Source organism: Emys orbicularis, chromosome 6 (assembly GCF_028017835.1).
Source record: "Emys orbicularis isolate rEmyOrb1 chromosome 6, rEmyOrb1.hap1, whole genome shotgun sequence".
In the NCBI taxonomy this organism is placed as follows: Eukaryota; Metazoa; Chordata; order Testudines; family Emydidae; genus Emys; species Emys orbicularis.
This window is the reverse complement of record NC_088688.1, coordinates 105,448,031-105,472,630: the sequence shown is the minus strand read 5'-3', so window position 1 is coordinate 105,472,630 and position 24,600 is coordinate 105,448,031. Positions and strand designations below refer to the sequence as shown.

Here is a 24,600-nt window from a genome sequence, read left to right as displayed (position 1 = left end):
TGCCGAGTAGACACTGAATAGGACTAAACTATGTACAGAATAGTTTTTTGCCTTTTGTTTCATGATAAATTTTATTTATATAACCCTTTTGCTGATTTTTAAAGTGTTACATAAAGAGGACAGGTGAAATATTATCATGTAAAGCAACCATAAACACATGAAAAGACCTAGGTTTACAATTTATGATTAAAACTCTACTATCTACACAATATACATAGACATAAAATGTAAAAACTTAAATATCTTAGAAACAGTAGCCAATCAGTTGTTTTAATTGTCATATTTGAATTCAGCACATCAAAATACATAATAAATAGCACATTTTATCTCTGAAGCAGACGACTTCTCAAAAATTGTAGACCAGTGAATCTAACAGTGATGTAAAACATGTATAATTAATAGACAGCTAACATATTGTCATTACTTCTCTGACTGCCCCTACCCTGCCATGAGGCTTTCTGGAGAAAGCTGATTACTAGCAAGCCTACTGACAAAAGCAGTTAGAGCCCTGGGGTGCTGCTATGCAGTGCAGTCTTCACTTGTGGGTTCAATTCCCACTTTAGGCAGCTCCCCACACACGTTTTTATTTCAACTTTATATATTCACAGAAGTCTCTTCCCCCTAGAAGTGCACAGGAGAGGGCAGAGGGGTTTGGAATGGTCTCCCTGCTACCACCTTTCCTCCTTCCTGTTGTGTACCATGACACAGAAGTGGTCAGCAGGGGGTTGGTGGGTAGATGTCCTCATACTATGACACAGGCGTGTGGTTCCTTTCCTCTGCCCCACACCGTGACACAGGCAGGAATCTTGCAGGAGCCTGCCTCCCACCATAACACTGGGTGGGAAAGGCACAGCTGGTGGTTACAGCAAAGGTGAGGAGTTATGCCTGGGAGTGCCCTATCCTGCTAGCGGCTGCATTTCTACATTTTTGGTAGTTCTCTGCTAGCAGCAGGGAGAGCTGCTAACAGAACTCCTATGGTTATCGTCATAGCCTAAATAAATAACATCCCTAACTCCTAGAAAGTCCAATCTGTGTGGCAGTCAGCACTGTCAGTTTTTACTTCACCATGCTGCCTGCTGCTGAGAGGTGAGGAGCTGTGACTCCGACTGAAACTACTTTTGATTCAAACAAAAACCCTGCAGTTAACAAAGTAGATGCCTCTATTCTACTCATGTTCGAGTATTGACTCAAATTGTGCTGTGAGGAGAATAGGAAAGTTATTTTCTTTATGAAGTGCTTACTTCTCTGTGGGGCTGGAAGCTGTTTCCATGCGAGCCACCACAGTCTCAGAGGCTGCACTCAGCACATTTGAACAGTTGGGAATTGGAGGCTCACAATATCGCTATGAGATGGGGATTATTATTATTGTTATTTATTATCCCCATTTCAGTGACTGGCCAGGGGCCTGTTCCTCCTCGTGCTGAATCAATTGCAAAACTCCCATTACTTTTAATGGGTGCAGGGTTGAGACCTGAGAGATTTGCGAAAGGGAAAGACTGAGGGGAGAACTAGACACTGGACCTCTAGTCCCTGCTCCATGTAATAGAGCATGAATGCAGTGTATAAACTAGAACTAGGAGGTTTAGGGCTGAGTTAACAGGAGACATTCTATTTCAGAGAGGGAGAGAGAGTTGAATGTCTTCTGGCTGAGGTGGTGCAGTTAGGTCAGATAAATGTTTTAAGCAAAATCACTTTATATCTCACCCCTCTAGCCAAAAGAGCAGGCCGCTCTCTCTGCAGCTCCCTTGCAGTGTCTGACCGAGAGAGACCAGCTAATGCAGCCAAGTGAGGGGAATGCAACAGAGCAGAATTGCAGGCCCTTCAAGTTGAAGGAAGAGGGTGAAGATCCCTGGCCTGTGAATGGGGCAAATTATCTGTTTCCCTGTCTCTTCCCTCTCCTCAGGTCTTCACACTCTGAATGTAAAAAGGAAGATGCAGGGCTGGCCAGCCTAGCCTGCAGAGGACGGGGAGAAGGGACAAGGGGCTACAGCAGCTCTTTTTGCCCTACAGTGAGCTTATGTGGAGAAGAGACAGTGTAATGAAGCTGTCCTGTATTGTTCAGGTAGCTGCCCTTCCTCACTGCAGTCACTGCCAGTGGTGGGGAGGGAAAGAGACCCTGGCAATGAATTGGGGAAGGGAGCAGCAGAGGATTGCGGTAACTTCTTGTTCAGAGATAAGCAAGCCAAATGGGATCATGAGTGACTGAGCTCGATCTTCCAAATAGAAACCAAACAGTTGGTTTTCGTGAACAGTGGGGAACATGAGGGATTGCTGACAAGGCTCGTGGATAGGGTTACCATACGTCCGGTTTTTCCCGGACATGTCCGGCTTTTTGGTAATCAAGCCCCCGTCCGGGGGGAATTTCCAAAAAGCTGAACATGTCCGGGAAAAATACTCCCTGGCTTACCTTAGAGCGGGCGCCGGGGGCTGCTGTGCTCCCTGACTCCTGGGCTCTGTAAAAGCCGAGCTGCCCGAGCGCTACCGGCTTCGGGCAGCCCCCATGCCTCTGGACCCTGCGCCCCCGGCCAGGCACTTCCCCTCCCGGGCTTCGGGGGCGCAGGGTCCAGAGGCATGGGGGCTGCCCGAAGCCGGTAGTGCTTGGGCAGCTCAGCGCTTACAGAGCCCACGAGTTCAGGGAGCACAGCAGCCGCCGGAGCCCGGGAGGGGAAGTGCCTGGCCGGGGGCGCAGGGTCCGGAGGCATGGGGGCTGCCCGAAGACCGAGCGCTACCGGCTTCACAGTTTGCCGGGCAGCCTCCAGACCCTGCGCCCCCGGCCGGGCTCTTCCCCTCCCGGGCTCCAGCTGCACTGGGGAAGCGCCGGCTGGGGGCGCAGGGTCTGGGGGCTGCCCGGCAAACCGTGAAGCCGGTAGCGCTCGGGCAGCCATTTTTTGCGTGGCTGGGAGGGAGGAGGGGGAATGCGGGGCGCTCAGGGGAGGGGGCGGAGTTAGGGCGGGGACTTTGGGGGAAGGGGCGGAGTTGGGGCAGGGAAGGGGCGGAGTTGGGGCGGGGCCGGGGTGGGAAAGGGGCGGGGCCAAGGCCCTGTGGAGTGTCCTCTTTTTTTATTTTTTAAATATGGTAACCCTACTGGTGGAGGAGTGTGTCCCTCTTTCATGCTAAACCAATGCCACTCTTACTAGTCTGCAGACTGGAATTGGAAGTGGAGTCTGCAAAGCTAGGCCGTAAATGATCTTTGATTACTTAGCAGACATTATTTAAAAACTATTAAAAGAATAGAAGGCTGCCACTGAAAGACCTTTCAGAACTTGCCAAACTTGAGAAAGTAGTCACTGATGGTGCAGTCATAAATGAGGCAGTAACTTAAACAATTCAAACCCGGTTCAAAGATTTCCAAAATAACCCATGAAATTAAGGGCTTGATTCTCCTTTCACTTTCCCCAGTGCAAATCAGTGACAACTCCACTGAAGTCAATGGAGTTATGCCAGTGTAAAACTAGCATGAGAGGAAAATTAGGCCCTGTGTTTTCAGTTAATGACATACAATTGTGTGCAAATATAGTGACTAGGAATGCTGCATCACTGGCGGTCTTCTAACTACTGGAAAATTACTTGAATCTGCATGATACAGATTCCCTCCAATTTGATGAATCAAAGAATGTGACTGGCACAGCTTAATTGGAGATATTTGTGTGTAAGACCACAGCAGTAAAGAATCTGATGACACTGCCACTGACGATGAAACCTGGAGAGAAGGATATTTATGAGTTTAAGAAGCACTAAACAGAAGAAAATGGTAATTAACGTGTTTTTTATGTCAACTGATGGAGCACTGTTTATTACAGGGTCCAAAGCTTCATTGCTCATCATCATCAACAAGCACTCTGCAGAGAAAGCAATAAGGTTGATACATGTTATGGACATAGTGGTAAAATTGTTAGCTCCTTTCAAGCCTGAGGCATTCAACAGTGTGATCCAGATTCAGCCACAAGCTCTGGCTGCTCTACAGCTATCTTGCACTGCAAAGGTAGCCATACACCCAACTTAACTGCTTGGTTACAGTTGCTTTGCAAAGCAGGAGAGGCATAAAGCAACTGGAGCTAGCAATGAATCTGGCCATGGCTTCATTGGAAATCTGCTTAGTAAATAGAACTGGTTGAGAAACACCATTTTTTTCTCCCAGAATTAAAATTCCCCCAAATTTCCTCTTACAATTAGTTTTTGGTTTTGTTTTTTGATGAGATACCACAAAAGTGCCAGCTTTCAGAAAACAAAACACACAGGTTTATTGTTTTTTGTAAACAGAAACATTTCCTATTTGGCTTGGATTTTGATTTTCATTGAAAATTCAGAAAATTTCTAAGGAGACAAACTTTTTCTGCACAAACTTGTTTTCTTGGATAAAATATTTTTTGTTGGGGGAGGGGGGGAAGGTTGAGATGAAGTAGAGCTCTACTGATTAATATGATGCACCCTGAGGAGATCTGATTCTGCAGGCTGGGATGTGAGAGTTTAGCAAAGCTTGAGTTTGACAGTTAGTTTTTAATATCAAATTTTAAAAAAATCTTTTACCTGGCATTGGTATATACTTGGAACGAAGAAATGGGAAATAGGACAAGCTTTTCATGATGGTGTGGTTAGCTTGATTTTGCATTACCGATCTGCCTTACTCGAAAGCTAATGAAGTCACACTCCAGGGAAAAGAAAGCATATTGTTAACAGAAGAGCAGTGAATTTGCTGAAAGGGAAGTTGGGTTTGAGGATATCACAAATGGGAAAAAAAATCATTATAGAACTGCCTAACCATGAAAATAACCTAACGGGAGATTGAAGGGGACAAAAAATGAATAGGATGAAAGTTCAGGGTTGAATGTGGCTAACTTAAAAAAAGTAATGCAGAAGGAATGTGACATCAGATATAAAGAGTGAGAAATTGAAGCCGCTGGCGATGTTTGTTTTAAATTCCTAATATGGCAGCTTTTTAAACTGATTGTTATTCTTATTTATATATTTCAGTGTTGTGAGTTCTCTGCCAAAGTGAATGAGATATGGAGAACTGGTCTGTACACACTGGAAAATTACATTGTGTTAGAATACAACATTAAACACTGTGCAGACACAGACTGTGTTTGTGTTTAGTATCATGTCAGCAGGTTGTGAAATGTAGGAACATGGATTTATATGGATCCCTCACTTGGTAGAGAATCAATTTCTTAATCTGCAGATCCAGGGTTCAAATTCCTTTACAGGTGACATGTTTTTGATCACAATGGTCCTTTCTGGCTTCATAATTGTATGAATTAATGAATGTATTTGTCATACTTGCTTTCCTCTATTGTTCATCTATTTGTTCCCTTCCCCTACTCTCCTTTTCATCTCCATTTCATCATTCTTGTGATAAATGAAGGGGGGGAGTAGCTCCCTTTTGTGAACACCCAGCCGGCCACTTAGCTGTAAAATCCCTGTTAGTAGCTGTTCTCTACTTGCTTTACCTATAAAGGGTTAAAAAAGCCCATAGGTAAAAGGAAGGGAGTGGGCACCTGACCAAAAGAGCCAATGGGAGGGCTAGAACTTTTTAAAATTGGGGAAAAAACTTTCCCATTGTCTGTGGTTGTTCTCTGGAGAGAGGAGACACAGAGCAGCAATGCTATAAGCAGCTTTAAGCCAGGTATGAAAAACCATCAGATCATACCTAGAGACTACTCATTTGAAACCGCAGATATGTAAGTAGATCAGAAAATGTCTAGAAAGACACAATTAGGTTTATCTCTGTTTATTTCTTATTGGCTTGTGGACTCCTCTGTGCTAATCCCAAGTGCTTTTGTTTTGCTTGTAACCTTTAAGCTGGACCTCAGTTATTCTTGATGTTTAATTTTTTTAACTGGGTTTTTTAAATCTAGCAAAAGCCTAAGTTCCAGATGTACCATATATACTCGTTCATAAGCCGAATATTTTTGGTAAAAAAGTGACTCATCAAAGAGCGGGGGTCGGCTTATAAATGGGTCTACACCAAAATTTGATGATTTTAAACTCTATAGAATCATTGAATTGAATATCTAATACAGGGATCGGCAACCTTGGGCCCGCGGTCTGCCAGGGTAAGCACCCTGGCGGGCCGGGCCAGTTTGTTTACCTGCCGCGTCCGCAGGTTTGGCTGATCGCGGCTCCCACTGGCCGCGGTTTGCCACTCCAGGCCAATGGGGGCAGCCCAGGAAGCGGTGGCCAGCACATTCCTCGGCCCACGCTGCTTCCCGGCGCCCCCATTGGCCTGAAGTGGCGAACCGTGGCCAGTGGGAGCCGTGATCGGCCGAACCTGCAGACGCGGCAGGTAAACAAACCGGCCCGGCCCGCCAGGGTACTTACCCTGGCGGGCCTCATGCCAAAAGTTGCTAATCCTTGATCTAATACATTGTAGTTTTGTTTACCTGGAGTGTCTGCAGGCATGGAGCCCCTCAGCTCCCTGTGGCCGCGGTTCGCCGTTCCCAGCCACTTCCCGCAGCTCCCATTGGCTGCAAACGGCGAACCGCGGCCACAGGGAGCTGAGGGGCTCCATGCCTGCAGACACTCGAAGTAAACAAAACGTCCCGACCCACCAGCGACTCACCCTGACGGGCCAGGAGCCAAAGTTTTCCAACCCCTGAAATATAGGGTCGGCTTATGAAAGGGTCATACAGTTTTTGCTATTTTTACCTATCCATTTTACCTACCTATTTTAGGGGGTCGGCTTATAAACGAATGGGCTAATGAATGAGTATACACGGTATTTTCTTTCTTTTTGTTGTTAATAAAATTTATCTTTTTTTAAGTACAGTATTGGATTTTTGGTATCCTAAGAGGTTTGTGCATATGTTGTTAATTAGCTGCTGGCAACAGCTGATTTCCTTTGTTTTCTTCTCAGCTCTTCCCCGGAGAGGTGGGGGTGTGAAAGGGCTTGAGGGTACCCCACAGGGAGGAATTCCCAAGTGCTCCTTCCTGGGTCCAAAGGGGTTTTTTGCACCCCTTTGCACCACTTGGGTTGTGGCAGCATCTACCCAGGCAAGGTCAGAGAGAAACTGTAACCTTGGGAGTTAATACAAACCTGGAGTGGCCAGTATTCATTTTTAGAATCCTTGTGGGCCCCCACCTTCTGCACTCGAAGTGCCAGAGTGGGGAATCAGCCTTGACAATTCTGTTCTCTGCTTTTGATTCCCCCTCTCCCCGCCTTCCTATCTGGCCAGAGTGTGCCCCTTCCTTTTATTTATTCTCTTGTATTTTTCTCCTTTTCCTGTCTCTCTCTACTTTTCTTTCTTAAAAACATTCCCCTTGTTTCCCATTTAAATACAACTTACTGCCTCCTCTTTGTCTTTCTCTTCACCGTTCCCTTTCTCTGCTATTTGTACCTTTTCTTTCCTCATGCTCCAATATTTTCTCTCCTATCTTTTATCCCTTGTTCTGTTTTCTCCATTATGCTCAGTTGTCAGAGCCCTCATCTCTTTTCTTTCCCATAGTTCCCCAGCTTCTTTTCTTCTCCTCGCCCATCTCAGGATCATTAGCCGGGGGGGTAACATGAGGGCTAGCAGACTGCTTTTTTTTTTTTTGTACCCTGGCACATTAAGGACCTGATTCAAAGCCCTTTGAAGACAACAGGAATCTTTTCATTGACTTCAATGGACTTTGGATCAGGCTCTAAGAGAATAAAGTGTCAGTCATCTTCCAACCCAGCAATTGCATAGGAATGCTCCCTTTTGCAGCATAGAGGTGGAGCGTGCTGCTGACACCTCATTAAAATTGAATCTCTCTCATTGGATTGTCAGTTTGCTGCCTGTAGTTCTATAGCAGTTTGGGACCAGGAAGCATCAAAAATTCAGAATAGTATGGTCCAGTGGCACTTTTGGGTAGTGAGAAGACTCTTACAAAAACATACACTGTGCTAAAAATATGCTACTCTTTCATAATGTTCTTCACAGGCAAAATATGTATTTAGACAATTTCCTGGTTTTAGCACATAAATGCCACAGTGTGAAAAGCAGCAGCAGCAGTCTCCAGATCTTCATTCATAGTATTTCAACTAAGCGTGAATTAAGCGAAGAGTAAAATACTTTTTGGATCCATTGTGCTTATGTACTGCTGTGGTGTCCAAATACTGAATAATCTTGCATCTGTGCTGCAATACTGATGCACAACAGAAAGGATTACAGATGGCATGTCATCCTTAATTTTGAATTGCTTTTGCTCGTCTGAATTTAAATCAGATCAGACTCATAGAAATATTTAAATGTATGTTTGTTTTGTGGTTTAATTTTTTTTTCCTATTGTGCAATGATTTAAAATAGTACAGTTGCTTATTTATTGTAGTTGACAAAATTAGAAATAGAATAAAATATCAGAAATATTAGAAATATAATACAAAATTAGAAATATAATACAATGCACCCTCAGTAAGTTCTCAGATGACACTAAACTGGGGGGAGAGGTAGATACGCTGGAGGGTAGGGATAGGGTCCAGAGTGACCTAGACAACTTGGAGGATTGGGCCAAAAGAAATCTGGTGAGGTTCAACAAGGACAAGTGCAGAGTCCTGCACTTAGGACGGAAGAATCCCATGCACTGCTACAGGCTGGGGACTGACTGGCTAAGCAGCAATTCTGCAGAAAAGGACCCAGGGATTACAATGGATGAGATGCTGGATATGAATTAGCAGTGTGCCCTTGTTGCCAAGAAGGCTAACGGCATATTGGGCTGCATTAGTAGGAGCATTGCTAGCAGATCAATGGAAGTGATTATTCCCCTCTATTCAGCACTGGTGAGGCCACATCTGGAGTATTGCGTCCAGTTTTGGGTCCCCCACTACAGAAAGGATGTGGACAAATTGGAGAGAGTCCAGTGCAGGGCAACGAAAATGATCAGGGGGCTGGGGCACGTGACTTATGAAGAGAGGCTGAGGGAACTGGGGTTATTTAGTCTGTGGAAGAGAAGAGTGAGGGGGGGATTTGATAGCAGCCTTCAACTACCTGAAGGGGGGTTCCAAAGAGGTGGAGCTCGGCTGTTCTCAGTGGTGGCAGATGACAGAACAAGGAGCAATGGTCTCAAACTGCAGTGGGGGAGGTCTAGGCTGGATATTAGGAAACACTATTTGACTAGGAGGGTGGTGGGTGGAGCACTGGACTGGGTTACCTAGGGAGGTGGTGGAATCTCCATCCTTAGAGGTTTTTAAGGACCAGCTTGACAAAGCCCTGGCTGGGATGATTTGGTTGGTGTTGGTCCTGTTTTGAGCAGGGGGTTGGACTAGATGACCTCCTAAGGTCTCTTCCAACCCTAATCTTCTATGATTCTATGAAAGCATACTGTATATGCCATTCACAAACTCTTTCTGCAGTGGCAGCATTCACCACACAATATGGGCTATTGAATTAGTTCATTTCTTCATCTTTGTTTTTGTTTTTATCAATTCTGATAGTCCAGGTGTCTTTTTAAGCAATTGCTGTTTTTTGGTGGGGGAGTTTTTTGCAACGGTGTATTGGAGAGAAAATATGAGCTGTAACACAATTTCTTTTTGATATCAACCCAGGCGTCTTCCCAAAATCCTAGTAAAAATAACAAGGGGATTGCAGGCTTTTATATGCCCAAATTTTCTGAGATAATATTTGATATATTTTATATTCAATAAATAAATAAAGAAAAATATTGCATCTAGGAAATATGGAGGAACAGATTCTGGCCCCTACTGCATCATCTTTGGTCATCCACTGATGCAAAGCTGCTGCAGTGATGGCTTAACTGGCTATCTAAGGATTTCCCAAGAGTAGTAGGGCCAACATAGTGGTTTCTGTGCCCCCTCTCCTCCATCACAGCTGCAGTATAGGGCATATGACTGGGCATATGGGAGTGTGGCAGAGGAGTTAGTATACCCTGCTGGTCCCCAGCTGCTGTACCAGCCTTTTGGGAAACCAATCTAGATTGCACCTTGAGACTGGACTGTTGCCCAGTGACCTGAAGACTGGGAGAATGTAAATGGTTTAGAGCTTCCTTCATTTTCCCCTCCCCTGAGCTGCAATGGGTATCAGTGACTAGTCCCTAGACTGTTCCTGGGGCTTTTTTTTGTTCTCTTGAAATCCAGGGGTATCTTGACATGGACTTCATAGGGAGCAGTATAAGGTCTCCACTCTGAACATTCCAGGTCAAATTAAGGCACCTGTGATGTCAATGTCAAAATTCCTGTTGATATCAGTGGGGCCAGGATTTCACCCCTTCTCTCCAAAAAATTGCTGAACCTTGACAGTGAATCTTCAGTTGATCTGGCATACATGTTCAACAGCAACTTCTACTGTACTTTGAACATGTTACAAGTAGCTTAGTAATTCTTTTTTGTTTGTTTGTTTTGAGAACACAAGGGAACTCTCCTGTACTCTACCTATTGCAGTTTAAGATACAATACTTATAAAGTCTATACCCCATTTACTGCCCTTTTTTAACTCTGTTATTGGTCTGCTTGCAGCTTCCAGAGCTAAACTCAACATGATCAACACAATGTCAAAAATTCGAGGTCAGGAAAAAGGACCCGGCTACCCTCAGGCTGAGGCCTTATTGGCAGAAGCTATGCTGAAGTTTGGAAGAGAACTCGGAGATGAATGCAACTTTGGTAATGTGGTTTCTTTCCTTTAAATTATGCGAGTATATTAGTGCTTGTGTAGAGTAAAAGCTTTGGAGAACAGCCTGCAATAAATGCAAAGCTCAGATACTGTCACACTGTTCAGTTCCCAGCAGGCCTATGTCAATCAAGATGATGTAGATCCAATATCTTCCCAGGATGGGAAGTGGAGATTGTTTTCTGACTGGTGAAAGCCAAGCCATTTTCATTTGGGGTAATATCTAGATAGGCTTTATACCGCCTTACTGTGTACATTGTGATGATGCATTCTGACCAAAAGAGTAGAATGGTCAGAAGCGATACTATTATAGGGAGTTCATAACCTCCTACAGTCATGCTAAAAGCTCTCCTGTCCTCAGACTCCTTACAGGAGGATGTCCCTACCTTCACTGCAGATATAGAATAAAGGCTAACAACAAATAAAAATCCAATGTACAATGATGAGTTGAAAATATTAATTCCTCTTACTCTACCTGGTCTTTCTGCTGCCTGAACTCTACATTTTAGGGTACTAGTCCACACTCTTTTCTCATTCATTATCCATCAAAACTCCCATTGAAGTCACTGGGAGTTTTGCTGGGTAAGGAATACTGAAGTTACGTTTCAACAGTGGAGGTCGTCTTCAGCCTAATCAGTGAGATCACATCCACAACATGTTCTTTTGTATCTCCATAACCCATTTGAGTGGAGCTCTGTGCAGTCAGTTTTACACTAGTAGGTTGCTTGAACAATAGCTCGAAAATTCTCTTCTATTCTAAGCTTTAATAAAATTCTATTCCTGGCATGAAGACATCTGCAGAAGAAAAGGTGCCTTCTGGTTTGGTTTAATCCTCCTAGACTCAAATTACCTACTAATTAATTTAGCAGCCATGGACTGATTCTGCTGAACAATGCTGGCTTTTTTTGAAAATCAGTTCTCTCTCACATGATAAATTTCAAACATTTTTAACAGATTGGCTTAATAAAGTGTAATCTGAACAAATTCCTGTGTAATCCTGATGATCATGCTGGCAAAAGGCAGCATAGCTATACCATAGGTTCCTACCTAGTAATGCTGCTTCTAGATATTAGTCATCATTCCTCCGGACGTCTACAGCAGGTTCTCTGGTTATACAATATGTTGGTGAAGTCCTCTGTTTGGGAGACAAAGCTAATGACTGGGATTCGTTGTTAGGCGGGCTTACTTATTTTGGTGTGCAGGTCCTAGTTTCATAACCAACTTATTTAAAATTAGACTCTTTTCCTCCATTCCAAGTCTCGAAGCAGGTTTGGATTCTCTGCTACTGCTTCATGGGACAGATAAGAGTAGTTTTTGTGAACCACAGCTGTGGGGCAGATTCAAAAACACTGGGGCCAGATCTTGCCCTGTGTTTGGTGGCTATACTGGGGGTGCGATGAACATCATCGCTCCCAGCAGTAGGGCTGGATTCCTACCTAGTAGCTGAGGTATTGGGAGATGGGCTAAACGACTTCACCTGCTGAATACACTAGACTTCAGTTAAATTTTGAAACTGAGGATTTTAAATTTAATATATTGTTATTGAATTAACTATAAAAATCAGTAATATAGCCAGTACAGGGGATACCCTCTGCTTTTAATATTCATTTTATTTTGCACTTCCCTTAAAATCTGTATTTTCAGAGCACTGAATAATTTTTTTATTGGGATGTGAGTAATTTTAGAAGTTGTTTCTGGAGGTTTTGTCACTAGGAATATCGTAAATTACAGGCTAAATAGTCAGTTTGTCAGATTGTCAATTTGATGTTTCTGATAAAATGCTCAGCAGTGAAATTGCTAATGATTTTGACATATAAATGGCCAGAGTCAACACATTTAAAATTAATAGGGCTGGTCAGACCTCTGATAGAATGACTGTTTCACAAAATCTGCAGCCTACAGAAGACAACACTGCATCAGGTGTAGATGGTTTATCTCTGGCAGGTTTTCTTTTACCACCATATGGGTCTTTGATTTAAAAAAAAAAAAAGAGCTTGGATTCTGAAGTACATTCAATTTCTGTGGCTGCAAAACTGTAGCATCAATTGTGGCCTTCCCACAATGCCTCATATTTTTCTGCCATGTATTTAAAACTGAAGTTTAAATTTTATTCTTAACTGGGGTCTGTGTCTCAGCTCTGTTCTGTATTAATGCAGAACCACATCCCACTGTTTGTATTTAAGGTAAACTAGATACACTCTTCTATTCCAGGCCCAGCCCTGGGTGATGTTGGGGAAGCTATGAGAGAACTTTCTGAAGTCAAAGATTCTTTGGACATTGAAGTGAAGCAGAACTTCATAGATCCCCTGCAAAATCTCCATGATAAAGATCTGAGAGAAATACAGGTATTGCCAGAGATGGAGTTGCATGATTTTGGAAAGCCAACTAAACACCCTGTATATTTTCAAGACTGTTACTTTAGCTGTGAGGCTCAAGGTCTTTGTAAATCCCTAAAAGGCCTCATTTTTTCCTCTTTGAATAATAAAAGTCAAATCAATTTCCTTCCATTCAGTGGCTTTTTAAAATGTTCAGAAGCAAAATGCCAACATTATTTTTAGTGACAATCCACATTGTCTGTCTTGAAAAATCCATTATTGTGCAGGCCTGGCTGCTGTATTCTAATTCTAGCATAAAAAATTCACTTACAAATTATAAATGGTTTTCTAGTGTGCATTTAAATAATTTAGGCCAGTGTTAATGGTGGCTTACCTTAGATCCAGATTTTGAATAGCTGCCTCTGAATTTGCACTTGCAGTTTTATATGCCTGGTGATTTGCACCCACAAACTCCCCAGAATTTGAAACACAATCATCATTTGTGTGTGCAAATTAGGTAGTTAACTAGCTACTTTATTTGCATGTGCAATTATTGTATATGCACACATTTGTTTTTTGCTGGTGCAAGTGGCATCACACACACTTGTCGGTATAAATTTGTGTCCCAATTCTGCAAACCCTTGCACATGTGAGTAACTTCACACATGTGCATTCAATGACACTTCCTGTGATAAAGTTAAGCATAGGTGCAAGTGTAGAATTGGGGCCTCAGAAGGGGACCTTGATGTTTTAAAAGTTTGGCACTCAATGTTTGCTGAGTGAATCATGTCAGATCACAAATTATTTCTTGTATTTTGGTAATGAAAACCTAAAATACTCATGCTTTAGTGTTTTACTTTCTTAGCCCCTGAGCCAGCAGTGGCATTTGTAATAATAGGACTGGAAGAGACCTCAAAAGATCATCTAGTCCAGTCCCCTGCACTTATGGCAGGACTAAGTATTATCTAGACCATTCCTGACAGATGTTTCTCTAACCTGCTCTTTTAAAAAAATGCTTTAGTGAACCTAATATGGAATTTGCTAACTAAATACAGTGACAGCAGTGATGTTTGGTAAGTTAATAAATCACTCAGAAATTAAGATGCATTGCTGATCTTGTGAGACCTGCAAAAATTATCCCCTCAGTTGTACTGGGAAAGAAAACTAGAATGTAAGGAAAAAATTGTTCCTAAACTCCTGGGGGATATGCACAGTATGCAGATAATTCTAGATTATAAATAAAACTATAAATTACTATCAACTCTCATGTATCTAGGTGTCACTGCAATTTGCCATTGTGTTCTCTTTCTGTAAATCACTCTGTGATGGAGCTGCTTTAGTGTTTTGACACAAAATGCCATGGTGCTCCCTTTGAAGTGTAAACCTACCTCACTTTTCTGTGTTCCTTTACTCCTGTAAAACTGTGATGTATAGTAGATTGGCAGCATATACTTTCAGCCTCTGTTGACTGACTGACAATGTAGTGGACTTAAAGCAAAGAAAGAGGAGTTGGGAAACTGTTTCCATCATATACACACTATTTTCCTTTCATATTTTTCAGCACCACCTGAAGAAAATGGAAGGTCGACGCCTGGACTTCGATTACAAAAAGAAAAGACAAGGCAGGCTCCCTGATGAGGAGCTACGCCAAGCTCTGGAGAAATTTGATGAGTCCAAAGAAATAGCTGAGTCAAGCATGTATAACCTTCTGGAGATGGATGTGAGGAAATCCCTTATTTATGTTTTGAACTGAGTTTTGAAATGAGAGGAAGAATGGTCCAGTGGTGAGGGCACTAGACTGACTTCAAGTCCCTGCTCCACCACAGACTTCCTGTGTGACTTCGATCTTTCAGCCTTTCTGTTGCTCAGTTCCTCATCTGTAAAATGGGAATAATAGCACTTTCCTACCTCAGAGGGGATTATGAGAGACTCGGATGTCATGCTAAAGGGGACCATATAAATACCCGAGAGAGAGAAATTATTCCACTTTTAATATTTCATCCTCACTAACAGTTTAAGGTTATTTATGGCAAAAGAAAGAGTATCTCCATGATCAGAATTATATAAATGCTTGTCCACAAGTCATGATTTCCCATAAACTCTGGTACATGACTATTCAAACATGGCTTGGCAATGTAACTTCTGCTTATAGAATAGCTGTGACTTGAGCGTTATGCTGGAAAAATGAGCAGCATTAACTGAAACCAAAGACATTGGGGTCTTTTTTCCCTTCATAAATAAGGTTGAAAACTGCAAAATCAAAAGAAGACAATGGTACTCCTTCTTTTGGAGAAAGGAATTCCTCTACACTAAAATCTATTCTATTTCATTTCTATGCACTTGAATCTACAGATTCAGTGTTTCAAGTGAAATAGATAAATGAGTGGAATTATTTAGATTTAAATTCATACTCATTTTAAGGCCCCTGTATACTGTCAGAGCAGTGGAAAGGGGCCTTAATATATACTTAAACTATATACATAAAAATAAATATAGCTGTCTTGGAGTGCATACAAGTGAAAGGAGTAACTGCACAATACAGTCTGGATATTTTTTTATTATTTCACCAATTTTTCCATCTAGCCCCACATAGCTAGTTTGTTTTGACCTAGATCATACCATTTTGACACTGTCATGAAGTTCTGTGGGGATTCACGTTGCCCCAGAGGGAGCACTGGGAGGCGTTCGTTCTCCTTAAGGAAGAGATAATGAGTGCACTTCCACGGCCTACACCCCATTTTGAGGGGCACTTTACTCTTTCCCTATGTGGCCAGCCAGCTCTACTGGCCTGTGTCTAAGGAAAGCAGAGCCATGGTCCTTGTCATTCTGCATGCCTCAAACTCAGGCTGCAAAATATGAGGGAAGGTTCCTTCTGCCTTTCCTCCTTATTGCCCTTTTCTCATTCTTCTGTACACAGAATTCTCAGAATGAGTTGGGTCTTGAGGCCCCAAACCCACGGAGGTGATCAGTTGAGAAAGAGCTGTAGCTGCAGCCCCCATATATGTGGCCTAGTGACATAATCATATGCAGTAACAAATAGATAAGCCAAGCTTAACTGGTCCCTAGTTATTATCTGACTTATAAAGAGGAGGCAAGATTGCAGAGAGAAAGGAAAGGTACCTCTGTGGTGTCAGAGCAATAATGTTCCATGGAAGCTGTTTGAACACTGCTGCTCAACAGTATTGAACTAAGACTTGATTTTTCATGTTGATTCTTAGATTGAACAAGTGAGTCAGCTTTCTGCTCTTGTAGAAGCCCAGCTGAAGTACCACAGACAGGCAACACAGATCCTACAGCAAGTTACTGCCAAGTTGGAAGAGAGGTAACATTCACTTCTCATCAGACTCTGGAATTTACTCTTCTTCTGTACAAAGGCAAAATATGTGCTGGATGTAAGACATTTAAAAGATCTTTTCCATTTTATAATCATAACAATAACAATGCTGTCCTCTAAGGCAGTTGCAAGTCTAGGTTCATGTTGGCTGGAGACATTAGTAAGTAAAATTATGCACTTTTATTCAAGTGCTCCTGACTTAGGCCCCCAATTCAGGAAAAAAACCTCTCCTATTCAGTAAAGCATGTGCTTAACTGAAAGCATGTGCTTACGTCCAGTTGAAGTGATAGGAGTTAAGCATATGTTTAAGTGCTTTGATGGATGGATGGATTTAATCTGCTTTCAGGAATCAGAGCCGTGGCATGTATCAGTTTTGCATTGGCTTTCTAAAAAACAAATGAGTTGTAAATTATCCTAATTGAAGGACACTATCTTTTTATCCTGTTCCCCATCACCCTGCACACACAGTGAACTCCATAACCCAAAAGGGATATTGGGGATTCCCATGATCTGCCAACTTAAAAAAAAAATCCCTCTTCTCAGCTCTAGTATCACAGCCACTATTCGTACAAGGGTTGTCACACTGCGTTTGCACCTTTCCACTACTCCCCTGTGGCTGTGCATATCATCTCAGAACTGACCGTGTCTTTTGAATGTTACAAACCCGTTGTTACTTAAACAGTTCTTTCCAACTAGATTAAACAGATTGGTTCCATTTGAAAAGAGGACAATTGCTGTTCAAAGTGAAAATCTCCCATCCACCCCCGCCCCACATAAACACACTTTGGAAAACAGATCTGAGAGAAAGTCAGATAATAATGAAAAGGATTTATTTGCCTTCTCTGGTTCCATTTAATCCTGAATGACTCTTCTCCTAAAATCTTGGACATGGAAGGAAGTGACCATAAATCCGAACAGCTGCTGATGTTAATATAGTGTTCTCACTCATTCAGTAAAATTAATACAAAGCAAAGTCTTCATGTTTTTTGTTTTCTGCTATCAATGCTATAAGTCTAGTTTCTGGTAACACTAGGCGTTGCCATTTCATTATTTGCTAACGCGCACATTTGCTAGCGCACACATCCTATACTGTCCTGACTCCTACATTTGTCTTAGCTCCGCTGTAGCTTGAGCATAATGTACAGAACTTGTTATGGCAGTTAGACTGCTTGGCAGGGTGGTTTTGGCTGCAGTTTACAGAACAGTGTAAGCAGCCAGCAAAGAAGGATTGCCAAGCCATTCCGCATGAATACCGTAATTCACGTATTGTATAGAAGCATTAAAATGATCAGACGTGTTGGATCACAGTCCAGATGTTGTTACAAGCACATGCCAAAGTGGACCTGCCTCCTCCCCATTGCAGATTCCTCTCCCTTTAAGACCCACAGCCAGCCTCCAACCCAGTGCAGGTCCCCCTCTGCTCTCTTCACATGTCTGGTAAATGTCTAGATTGTTTACCTTGTTCATATAACTGGTCAGGATGCTTTCAGCATCTCGAGCACCTTGCGCCAGTCTGGTCAGCAGCAATGGCTTAAATATGTTACTGTTCATCATCACCAGTAATAAAGATTCTGCAGAACAAATTATGCCTCAATTACACCTGGGTTTGCACAGCCTTCACACCCATAGGCTTGTACGGGTGTCGTTAATGGCAGAATTGGACCTAAGTGATCTTTTACTGGTGGTGTTATGCAAGTAGCAAAGAACTGAAATGAATGTTCAGATCCCTGTACACTGCAAAGCAATCACAGTGGGGGAGGGCGAAAGCTTTTTACCTGTAAACCGAGCAAATTTGATCCTTAGTCACTGAGACACAAACATGGAATCTCACAATGCCAATTTTACAGTCACTTTTCAAGATATAGCTGCACTTACCATTGAAAACGGTTTCATTTGGGAATGACACACATCTGCCTCCCCTAGGTCACTCATTTTTCATGGCCACAAACCTTCTGGATCCTAAAGATCCCATTGCTACCACCTCTTAATCAACCCGAGGGATTGGTGCTGAATAATGCAAAGCGGGCCCTTCTTACCTCTAGGGGCAAGGTGCACTTTCTACCCCCAGACTCTCAGCCTGAGACCAGAACTGTGAGTCCAGCCCAGGTCTTCCAATATTGCTAGTCCCATGAGCTCAAAATCCATGAGTCAAGTCCCCAGCAGTCATGATATTGGCTTAAACAATCATGAGATTTTAAAAATAAATGTCACATTATTTTTATTTGTTTTCTGAGCTTTTAGGGTAAACATAGGTCATATTTCCAAGCTTTCTGCTGCAACCAGGAGGGCGAGAAACTTACTTTTTTTTTTTTTTAATGAAAGCTGAGATTTCCATGAAATAACATCATTCCAGGAGCTGGGGCTGTAAGAAAAATACTAAACCTCATGATACTTGCAATGAAATCATGAGAGTTTACAATACTGGACTGATCTTTTCGTTTTAGTCTTAATGAAAAAATTAAAAACAGGCTTGGATCACACTTTTGAAGACACTAGCATGGTAGAGGGGTTTGACCATCTCTCTGGGAGCCAGTGCTTGAGAGTTCTTGTCCTAGCTGTGATGCTGGCTCTCTGTGTGGTTTTTGACATGCCACTAAACCTATCTGCCTCAGTTTCACAATCTGAGAGAAATGATACTTGCCTCCCTCACACGAGCTTTGTGACGATTAACCACCTCTATTATTTAGTTAATGCTTTTATAGCACTCTGAAGAGGAAAAGACCTATCTGGGGCTGAGTAGTAGTAGTATTTTAAAGGGTGATCAGACCCTGGATATAAGAATCAGAACTGCCATAAGTGAGAGACAGGAATTTTCAACAAAAGCCATATAGCAGACATATTAATATATGCGCTTTGTACCATTAGCACTAATGGCAGCAAACCAGGCTCAAACCAAAGTTTGAGCAACATTACTGAAGCAAAACTCTTACTGAGTCATATCCAAAGGTCTTTACTCAGGTATAGTTCCCAGTGAAGTCTCTGAGCTAAATCCTGAGAGGCGCATACAGGGCCGGCTCTGGCTTTTTGGCCGCCCCAAGCAAAAAAAAAAAAAAAAACTGCGGCGCGGCCAGAGCCAGGGTGCAGAGGGACTTCCTGCGCTGCAGACGTGCCCCGGCTAGCGGGGGGGAGGGGAAGGGAGCGGGGGGGAGAGAGAGAGAAGGGGGGCGGCCAGGGCTTCAGCGGGGCGCTACCACGCGGCCCCGACCGGTGCGCCGCCTGCCGGGAGGCTCCACACCGCTCCGGTCGTCTGGGAGGGAAGGACACGGACTGCCCTGCCGGGTTTGCTGCAGGGCGCTCCCGTCCTCCGCGCCGCTGCCCCCTACAGGGCGGCCGGAGCGGCACAACAAACAAACAAACAAACAAAAAGCGGCCGTGCCGCCCTAGGATTGGGCGGAATGCCGCCTCGAACAATCTGCCGCCCCAAGCACCAGCTTGCTCGGCTGGTGCCTGGAGCCGGCCCTGGGCGCATAGCATATGCAGCTCCCATTGAGTCACCACCTTCCTGGATTTAGCCTCTGCAATTTGAAATTCTTTTTCTAGAGATTTTTATTTTTAGCAGTCAGAATCATAGAAATGTAGGACTGGAAGGACCTCAATTGGTCATCTAGTCAGTCCCCTGCACTGGGGCAGGATTAAGTATTAACTAGACCATCCCTGACAGGTGTTTGTCTAACCTGTTCTTAAAAACCACTAATGAGACCGTGCTGAGTGGGAAAAAATACTTCATGTGTCTGGCTTACAATACTCCTTCTAATACATCCCAGAATGATGTTTGCTGCTTTTTTTTTTTTTTTTTTTTTGCAATAGTATTACATTATGGACTCATATTTAGTTTGTGATCCACTATAACCCCCAGATCTTTGTCTGCAATACCCATTCCTAGGCATTCATTTCCTACTTTGTGTTTGTGCAATTGATTATTCCTTCCTAAGTGTAATACTTTGCATTTGTCCTTAATGAATTTCATCCTGTTTATTTCAGACCATTTCTCCAGTTTGTCAAGATCATTTTGAATTCTAATTCTGTCCTCCAAAGTGCTTGCAACCCCTCCCAGCTTGGTATCATCCACATACTTTATATGTATACTCCCTATGCCTTTATCCAAATCATTTATGAAGATATTGAATAGAACCGGACTCGGGACAGATCCCTGCAGGACCCCACTTAACATGCCCTTCCAGCTTGACAGTGAACCATTGATAAGTATTCTCTGAGGACAATTTTCCAACCAGTTGTGCACCCACCTTATAACAGGTTTGACTAGGCTATATTTCCCTAGTTTGTTTATGAGAAGGTCATTTGAGAATGTATCCAAAGCTGTACTGAAGTCAAGATATATCACATCTACTGCTTTCCCCCTATCCACAAGGCTTGTTACCCTGTCAGAGAAGGATATTAGGTTGTTTGGCATGATTTGTTCTTGACAAATCCATGTTGACTGTTACTTATCACCTTAGAATTAAAAGAATAATTAAGTCGGTTGAACAATGCATAACATTGCCATTGGGAGAATGGGTATCAACTGCAGTTGTGGTCCCTTCTGCGAGATAACTGTCCCCATTTACAAATGAAATTACTTTGCTCTTGAAAATCAGTGTGGTAATCTCACCCTTACCCAGCCTTGTAATCCTCACAAAAGTAGCACCTTTGTTCAGATGAGGCCCAGGAGTGGAACAGCAGACATCTTGCGGGTCAGAATCAAGCTGAAGAGCTGGCTAGAGATGTTTGTGCAGCACCTGCCCTCACTAGATGTCACTGAGACTATGTTGTTTGTCCCTTCCTTTCATGAGCCCTCCCTTCACTATGGTCTTGTCTTAACTGCTAAAAAAAAAAAAAAAAGTGTTTAACCTGGAAGTAATTTATATGCATGAGCTATCCTAAGGCAAAAATACAGTGAAGAATAGGCACTTCAGTTTTACCATGAGATAAACGGCCCTATACTGCTTCCAGGGATTGACGTTGGTGATCTTGCATCACAGTAAAATGAAAGTACCTGGTCTTCATTGTGTTTTTACCTCAGGATAGGTCACCTGTGTTAGTTATCAGGAGGTAAAAAATTCACCTTTTGTAGCAATTGAAGACAAGGCCTATGAGTCAAAGGCAAACCATTCTAATATGCTAATTCATAGTGGAGGAGAAGATTAGCAGCCCCACACAGTGATGTCAAATGATGTGCTTTTTGCAGTGCAGACTAATCTAGCAGCTGGAAGCCACTCCATGTACCGAACTCTGTTTAGTCTGAGCACAAACTTCAGCCTTGGCAGTAAAGGAAGAAAAACCTCCATCTTTTACTAATCTCAGTATGTGGTTTGTTCACAAGAAACTAGCTCTGTATATTTAACTTTCTTCACATTTTGCAGAATAAAAGAAGCGTCAACTCAGCCCAGAAGAGAATACCATCCAAAACCCCGCATGAGTCTGGATTTTTCCAGTGGTGAGAATACCCAGTACAATGGAGGGATATCCCAGACCAGCACCCCTAAACCAACAGGTAAAAGGAATGAGGAAGGAGAATGTAGTCTTGTCTGTCTGAATCTTTTGCTATGATGCAAAAGCATGAAGCTCACTTTTTCAACTTAGCTTTCCCACAACCAGAATATAACCAGCCACTGCAAAGGGAGGAGGGGTAAAGGTATAAGGGAGAAGAGGGAAGAGCTATTGAAACTAAATTATCAATTGCACTGAAGGAATTAGTCTAATGGCCAACTCTGGCACAGTTCTCCTTATAAAGGACTCGGATACTATGGTGTTGGGTATAGTACAAGTATAGTACATAGGTAGATGATCCATTTTATTAATTCTGTGGCTTAGTGGTCAGTGATTCCATCCACCACAGCATCCTAAAGCAATGGTGTCACATTAAATTTGCCTTAAAATTTAGATTTTGTAAAAATGGATACTTAGAAAACCTAGAGGTCAACTGAAAGATTTCCATGAAAATGTATCGCGCCCCCACCCCCAAAGCACTCCTATGCAGTCGTTGAAACTCAGATATTGCAGCTGATCTTGAAAGTGAAAATGACAATGAACAAAACTGAAACTGATGGAACTGATGTTCATTGTTCAGATGAGAGAAATGCAAATTAAACAAAGTGCATAATCAGTGACAAATGTCTTATTAGTAACTTAACTAATCACTTTGTTTAAAATGTTCATATGTTAAGATGACATCACTTTGCTCCTTGCAGGAATGCTTTGTCATCACATGTCACTGTGATAAGGGGTGTTCTCTCTTCCTGGACCCAATCTTGCAAGGCCCTGAGTACCCTCTACTCCCCTTGATACCAGTGGGAATTGTAGGCACACACCACCTTGCAGGATTGGATGTTTTCTCCCCCTAGTTTTGTAATCAGGATTTCCTTCCTCCCCATCAGATCTTGATGTGCATGTTTGACATCCTCAATGTGGATGCACAACACCACCTCCATTTTGTATTCTGTAATAGCAGCTAGAAGCGGCCCTGTAATTTCAAACATCCCTCCTCACCCCCACAGTGCCAGAGGGGATGAGATGCAGATTCCTAGTGCAGCCTGTGACCTATTAATGCTCTCCTAGTCACAACACCAGCTGTTTTTTCTTCACTTTTTTTTGTGCTGGGACTAGGACTGATGTGATGTAAGTTTAACTCTTTTCTGCTACAGAAACAAAAATACAAAGAGAGTTAAATGCAGATGATGCTGTATCTTCCACAAACTATATTGTCCTCTCATGGTAGATACTGGCATTTGACTTTGAAAAGAATAGGTTGCCAAGGTTCCTCAGTAGGAGCCCCATCATGTGAAGTGCTGAGCACCTCCAGAGAGTTTAATGCTTTGAAAGTTGTAGAATAAGAGGCTCTTCAGCAACCACTTACTACAAATGTGAGAATGGGAGAGAATTGGAAAAAAAGAGTCTCAAAGACTTAGGCCTTGTCTATGTTTAAAAGTTTTGCCAATATAGCTGTACAGGTATACCTATACTGCCATCCCTCCTAGTGTAGATACAGTTATACCAGCAAAAAAAAAAAAAAAGTGCTATTGTTTGTATTGTTTATGCTAGTTCCCTCAGTGACATGTCTACACTAGAAAATGCTCTACTGGTATAGGAATACCAGTTCTTATTAGTGTATGCGCAACATGCCTCAGTGACCAGGATTAATCACGAAATTTGGTCTGCTGTTTGGATCATTAGCTTCCCCAGCTCGGGCCGGATGCTGACGGTGAGTGTGACATGAACGCTTATCCGTGCCCGCCAGGAACACCAGTGTACCAGCAATGTGCTCCTAGTGTGGACATATCTACCCCGGCAAAGCTGACCTTTGTACCTGTATAGTAATCCCAACCACCTCCTCCCCCAATGCCCTGAGTGAAACAAGCTATTAAAAGTGAACTTTTGCCAGTATAACTGTGTCTACACTAGGGGCTTCTGCTGCAATAACTATGTTGGCTGGGGATCACACCTCTTCATGCTCCTGACCAACATAGCTGTGCTGTCAGAAGTGTGTAGTGCAGACATGGTCTCAACTATATCAAGAAGAGTACTTTTATGTCAGTATAACTGCATCTAAAATAGGACTTTTGCTTTGTCATGAAAAAAATCACACCCCAAACTGACAGAATTGTTGGCAACACTTAAGTGTAGACCTGGCTTAGCTTGTTGTTTTCAGGGTTCTAGAACACCCGGTTAACAAAGCTTCAAATATGAGAATTTGAGAAGTACCTGTACCATAAATTGATGTCTGCTTTGAGGGCATTTTATTAGTTCTAGTTTTGAATGATGTCAAGGAGCCGTAAACACGATGGGAATTGTAATAGAAGTGGTGAAACATGCTAATGATAATAACCAGGAGAGTCTGTAGTTACCAAGATTTCTAAGCACTGTTTCATTGTGTCCCTTCTTTTTAGGTATTGCAATGGATCAGCCATGCTGCCGAGCTCTGTATGACTTTGACCCTGAAAATGAAGGGGAGTTGGGCTTTAAAGAGGGTGATGTCATTACCCTCACTAACCAGACTGATGAGAACTGGTATGAAGGGATGCTTCATGGCCAGTCAGGCTTCTTCCCTATCAACTATGTGGATATTCTGGTACCTTTGCCCCATTAGGATGGCTGACTCATCACCTCTTGACCCAGATAGTCATGTTGATACCACTGCTTTCAAACTGCTGCTTACTACACCTCACAAGTGCAAACTGCAGTGGTTAAAGTCATCAAGTCCCACTGAGCATCTTTGGTTTACATGTTGTCATGCGGCATAGTGGTGATGCGTGGTATCTTCTGAGGCAGCACAACATGGCATGCGGATTTGTACGCTATGGTGTGCCAGCCCGTGGTAACCAGAGCCATTGTTTGTACGGTATTGGGGAAACAATGGCATGCAAAAGTGATGACT

General features: G+C 42.8%; 1 protein-coding gene across 1 annotated transcript in view; it reads left to right on the top strand.

The window, feature by feature from the left end:
• Positions 1-24,312, top strand: part of SH3GL2 (SH3 domain containing GRB2 like 2, endophilin A1) — a 39,244-nt gene extending 14,932 nt beyond the window's left edge. Inside the window, exons 3-8 of the mRNA XM_065406423.1 lie at positions 10,430-10,573; positions 12,792-12,925; positions 14,457-14,615; positions 16,114-16,217; positions 21,590-21,720; positions 24,113-24,312. Coding sequence (XP_065262495.1) covers positions 10,430-10,573; positions 12,792-12,925; positions 14,457-14,615; positions 16,114-16,217; positions 21,590-21,720; positions 24,113-24,312 — 872 coding nt within the window. The remainder of the gene's footprint in view (positions 1-10,429; positions 10,574-12,791; positions 12,926-14,456; positions 14,616-16,113; positions 16,218-21,589; positions 21,721-24,112) is intronic.
• The last annotated feature ends 288 nt before the right edge of the window (positions 24,313-24,600 follow it).